The sequence below is a fragment of the Propithecus coquereli genome, unplaced genomic scaffold (assembly GCF_000956105.1).
Source record: "Propithecus coquereli isolate 6110/MARCELLA unplaced genomic scaffold, Pcoq_1.0 Scaffold531, whole genome shotgun sequence".
NCBI lineage: Eukaryota > Metazoa > Chordata > Mammalia > Primates > Indriidae > Propithecus > Propithecus coquereli.
This window is the reverse complement of record NW_012151186.1, coordinates 230,005-231,709: the sequence shown is the minus strand read 5'-3', so window position 1 is coordinate 231,709 and position 1,705 is coordinate 230,005. Positions and strand designations below refer to the sequence as shown.

Genomic DNA, 1,705 nt, shown 5'->3' with positions numbered 1-1,705 from the left:
GACTTCACCACGGTGTGATTCATCCATGCATCAAAAAAACCACTTGTACCCCCTAAATCTATTGGGGAAAAAAACCCAAAACGGAATTACAGCTCCTAAGCCAATCATAAAAAATACTCAGCCCAAAAGAAGGCGGAAAAAGAAGAAAAGGGGAACAAAGAACAAACGGGTCAAAAAGAGAACAGGTAGCCAGATGACGGACTCGAACACGGCTCTGTCAGTCATCACAGTAACCGTGAATCGTCTGAGCACCCCAGTTAAGAAACAGAGTTTCCCAGAGTCAGCTACCTGCCACCTATAAGACATGTACTTTAAACATAAAGGCACAGACGGTCAGAAGTAGAAGGATGACAAGAGATACACCACACTAACACTAGGACGCTGGGGTCGGTACATCCGAATCAAAGAGATTTCAGAGCAGAAAATATTACCAGAGCTAAGGCAGTGCACTTACCATAACAAAGGGAGGAACTAGCCGTCCTAAACATTTACATACCTAGTAACAGAGATTCGAAATACATGAAGCAAAAATGACAGAACTATAGAACTACAAGGCAAAATAGTTAAATCCACAATTATAATTATTAATAGATATTTCAATACTTTTCTATCGATAGTTGATAAAACAGTAAACAGGAAGTTAAAAACTAAGGATACAGAAGATCTGAACAATGCTATCAGCTAACTGGGTCGAATTGACGTTTATGGACTCCACACAATGGAATATATATTCTTGTCAAGCGCACATGGAACATTTACCAAGACAGACCATATTCTGGGTCGCGAAGCAAGTCTCAATAAATTTAAAAGGATTCGAGTCATACACAGTATGTTCCCTAAACAAAATGAAATCAAATTAAATTAACCCAGAGGTTTGTTGATAGAAAATTAACGATAGGATATCCATGCAAGAGAATATAGTCCTTTGAGAAAACTAGTTTGGACAATTTGTACTAATGTGGAGAAGAGCCCCTGACATATCCTTACAGAATAGTATGCAAAACACCTCATTTTATTTGTGAAATTTTGTGGACTGTTAATACAAGCTTAGAAAAGTCTGGAAGATTGAAACTTTATTACTAGCAGAGGTGGTGGTCTGGCTGATGAGCTGTCTAAATTGTAATTCTCCCTAATGTTTGAATTTTTACAAGAAGATATTTACTTTTCAAATCAGGTATAGCAATAAAAAAATATTAATCACTGCTTAAACCTGAGCATCTTGGTCGAGCCCCCTCTGGCTTAGACGGTTCCTTGGTGGCGAGAAGCGTGAGGCAGGAGAAAGCTCTGGCCAGATGTTCCCGAGAGAACGCTGAGGGGCACCAGTGCTGTGGGTGGACAGCCACATACAGAGAAAAGCAGGGTTTGGAGAAAAATGAAAGTCAAGTGTTGAAGGAAGCAGGGACCCAGCAGAAGGCAAGGACGGTCTGACCCCGGACAGGGCCGGGCCGTGGGGGTGGGACGTGGCGGCCGCAGGGGGGTGGGACGTGGCGCCGGCACGCAGCCGACCCTGCCTTCCCTTCCTTCCCTTCCAGAGCCGTCTGCACTTCCTGTAGCGTGAAGGTAAGCACCGTTTGGGATCTTTGGGGTGTGACTGAGGTAGGACAGGACTCCGCTGTCTTCCACTGGATGTTGGTGGTCCCGTCCTCACTGGAGCCTCATCCAGCTCCTTCCTCCAGGCCAAATCCATGCCTGCGCCTTTCCAGAC

General features: G+C 44.2%; 1 protein-coding gene across 1 annotated transcript in view; it reads left to right on the top strand.

Annotated features, from left to right (window-relative positions):
- Positions 1–1,705, top strand: part of SPIRE2 (spire-type actin nucleation factor 2) — a 13,396-nt gene that overhangs the window by 9,597 nt on the left and 2,094 nt on the right. Inside the window, exon 11 of the mRNA XM_012657156.1 lies at positions 1,533–1,560. Coding sequence (XP_012512610.1) covers positions 1,533–1,560 — 28 coding nt within the window. The remainder of the gene's footprint in view (positions 1–1,532; positions 1,561–1,705) is intronic.